Source organism: Danaus plexippus, chromosome 23 (assembly GCF_018135715.1).
Source record: "Danaus plexippus chromosome 23, MEX_DaPlex, whole genome shotgun sequence".
NCBI lineage: Eukaryota > Metazoa > Arthropoda > Insecta > Lepidoptera > Nymphalidae > Danaus > Danaus plexippus.
In genome coordinates, this window is record NC_083551.1 from 2467486 (window position 1) to 2471350 (window position 3865).

The 3865-nt window shown below is 32.7% G+C and overlaps 1 protein-coding gene across 1 annotated transcript; it reads left to right on the forward strand.

Moving 5' to 3' along the window:
• Window positions 1-399: 399 nt before the first annotated feature.
• LOC116774829 (mpv17-like protein 2) lies at window positions 400-1336 on the forward strand. The gene has a single exon (XM_032667602.2). It carries the CDS (start codon window positions 544-546, stop codon window positions 1162-1164), a length of 621 nt encoding a protein of 206 aa, XP_032523493.2. The 5' UTR covers window positions 400-543; the 3' UTR covers window positions 1165-1336.
• The last annotated feature ends 2529 nt before the right edge of the window (window positions 1337-3865 follow it).

Sequence of the window (3865 nt, forward strand, 5' to 3'; positions counted from 1 at the left end):
ATTCACAAATCTAATGTAGTTCCCGCGGGAATAAGTCAGAACAGTTGTATCTAATTTAAATGAATTTACACCACGCAGGCGATAGATGGCGATGCCTGTTGATTATTGTTTATTTTGCGCACATTACTTGTTTCTTCTTGAACCTAATTTTAAAGATGAGGCGTGTAAAGTCGTGGTCAAAAGCCAGTAGCGCTATTTATTTTAATAGCCTGAACTATGAACCTTTTCTTTATTTCTAATATTCCAAGTAAATATAAAGAATCTCCAGTTTTTTTTAGAGATTTTTTTTAAATACATATTTGCATCCCATACCTGTTAAGGGGAAGCAAAGTACAAAAGAGTTATTATATTATTCACAACGAGATATTTTTTTATCTGTTTCTTTAAAAATAAAGTTGACTAATATTCTGTGACGATATTAGACATTGCAAAATTTTGATTGTGTATTTACAACAAGTCTCTAGCTGTAAACCATTTCATATTCGATACGATCTAACAAAACTTCGGCTATAACTTAAAATTAAAAATTGTTAAACTTAAAAAATGAATAATTCACTGATAAAATGTTTCCACGTTCAGTTTCCTTTGATAAGAGGAATGTTATCTTATGCTGTGATTTGGCCGACGTGCAGTGTTGTCCAGGAGTATATAGAGAATGGGACGTCCATAGAGAACGCTGATTGGGAGAGAGCTGGCCGTTTCGGTATATTCGGAACATTCTTCATGGCCCCAGTCTTCTACGCCTGGATGAAGTACACCAGCCGTTTCTTTCGACGGAAGAATCTCCGCACAGCTGTAACTAGAGCTATAATCGAGCAGATATCGTATTCACCGGTCGCGATGGCGTATTTCTTCTTCGGTATGAGCCTGTTGGAGAAGAAACCGATTAAGACATGTGCTAATGAAGTCAGAGAGAAATTTTGGCCGACTTATAAAGTCGGGGCCGTATTCTGGCCGACAGCACAGACGCTTAACTTCTATTTCGTCTCCGAAAAGAATAGAGTGGTGTTCGTCAGCTGTGCTAGTTTCATATGGACTATATTCATGGCTCATATGAAAGCCAAAGATCAGGATCTGGTGATCAAAAACGAAGAGATCGGAGAGAAACTTCAAGAAACGGAAGTCAATGAATACGAAAAACTAGCAAACGAACATCCGAGATAAAATTTATGTTACAAAAACAATTGTTACGTTAATCTAAATAAATGTGTACAAATGAAATTGATTATATTTATAAAACCTAGCAAATCGTAATATATAGAAATCAAACGAATTCTACATAAAAAAAAACCCAACATTGTCGAATGACTAACGTTTTTGTGAGAGTGAAAAAAACTTGGTATCTTTTTTTTTCATATTTAATATATTTGTATTGATAATCTGTATTTTTATGATGTTCCTCGATATTTTGTCCATTAATCATGTTTTGTCAACGCGCTCCTAATGCGCTCGGGTTATTTAATATGTTTCTTTTATCCCGTTGCATTTTTTATTTATTGCCTCGAACATGGGATTATTGATTTTATAGTGTTTTTTGTCACGGCATCTGAATGCGGTGGGTGGTTTTGACTACAAGCTGAAAGTTTGAAAATGAATTCGTTGAATATGAGAACATGTTAGACGGACATGATAACCATGTGCACGAGAGTGCTCTGCTATGAAATACAATTGACTTTTTTCGTAGATATATCTATCTTCATAGTGCTTTCTAAGATGCGATCTAAATATGTAAGGCTTTTTACATTGATGGCACAGGTATGTCAATTTAAAATTCGTCTATGTAATTTTATCGTTGAAAATCAAGCGACAAGGCAAGCGGATATTTATTGAAATACGAAATATGTCATTAGTTTATATAATTTTATTTTTATATGCTATGGCTTTATTTGCACTGGACACGTGGAATATTTTACCAATGCCGACGTTTTATTTCTTGGACGAATTAAAGTCTTGAGTACTGTGGGGAGGAAACAGGAAGGAGTTTGTCGAATGGAATGAAGATGTTTATCGTTGTCTATTGATAAATTAATTCGGAACTTAGCAGTTTTTGTACCTTATTATTTCTGTCATAGAGACAGGATCACATAAAAAGTACATATATTCAAGATACAAACACCTTTCTGTAAATATAATGAAAATACTTTTTACTAGAAAAAGAAACAAATACTATTATGAAGGAATTCTAGATTTATGAAACATCAGTTTTGACTTTGTCTTGTTACGAAGAATAAAATTCAATTTGAAACAGAGAAACGATTTACATTAATTTGTATATAATGATAATGATTTTATAAAATAAACTTTAATGTACTGGACATTGGAGCAAAATTAAATCTACCTATATACGCAAGCATGCAACTCAAGATAGAGACGAAAAGTCCCAACAATTCTACGTAATTATATATATATGTAACTTGCAAGTAACATAAATGACATTGAAATTGGATCGTCACCAAAAATAAGGTATTATATCTAAAGAAATAAAACGATAACTTGATTAAGAACTAACTTACTCTAAATTCTCTTTTGAAAAACACAACGATTAATTAGTCAGATAGTATGTATGTTTCGTCCGGGTCCAGCTACCGACGAGGATTCGGACTACAAAAGGTCCGAAACAGGTCCCTTTTCACTTAACGATCTCAACTCGTCGCTACCAAAAAAATTGCTAAAAAACCAAAACTACCTGACCCCTAACGCGTTACATACATAGAGTTGGATGTACTGATTATAAATTTATCTTATAATTTATACTATTACAATATAGATCTCGTGATGTTTCCATCAATACTATTTGTAAGAAAGTTTATACATCGTTCAGACAGACATAACTTCGTCAGTGAAATTTCACATTACTACAGTCGGGAATCGAACTTAGTACAGCACGATATTTAAAAGGAGTTTCAATAGCTATTGACTCGCGTAATGCCGTTGTAACAGCTCTAACGTTATCTCCCAATGAACTATTTCACGCTACTAAATAGAAGTATATTTTGTTAAGTGATAAAACTGACCAAATCACATGACATAAAGTAATTTTTTTTTTTCACAAACGAAGATCAATCCTCACCTGCTGAGACGAATTATTTATTATTTGGACAAAAAAAATGCACATTCGTGATTCGAGTCCATAGATCTGTAGTAGGTAATTGATTTAATTTCTGACGTTTTATAATTAGTGTGAAATATAGCTGTGTTTGTCGGAATTTCTGGGAACTCATTGTATAGATTTTTATTCGAAAATCTGACACGTTAAGATTTCGAATGAACGAGTAATTTTCTTGACTATTGTCACTTATCACTTACACACATACCTACAACGAATACAATATTTTTATTAGGATCTTAATATCCAGGACTTGTGAGAAGAGATATAATCATCATAAAATATTTTTGTTTTTTTATATTTCATTAATAATAACATTTTAATTATTCAATATTACCGAAACGTAATTTCAGGCTCGGGGCCATCTTTGATATGATCAATTCTATAAAAATTTTACCGCCTTACAATTGTACGTAGCGAATAACGAATCAATGTTATTTTTTTATGGTCAATTTTGTGCATTCAGACTTAAGATGAGACGGTAAACACACAACCATTATATTTTTATGACGGTTAAGGTGGAGTATGTCGTTTCGAGATTCATAAGGCGTTCATATTATACAAAACACTGAGATATTATTAAAAAAACTCTTGAAAATGTAATTTTTAATTATCTCATCTCTACGCTTACACCGAGTTTAGCAGACACACTTTATACAGAGCGTTAACAGTCGTCATTCATAAATCACGGCACACAGTATTATAGTAGACTATAGTATGAGAAACGGTAAACGCTTCGTATATAGTAATGACTATATT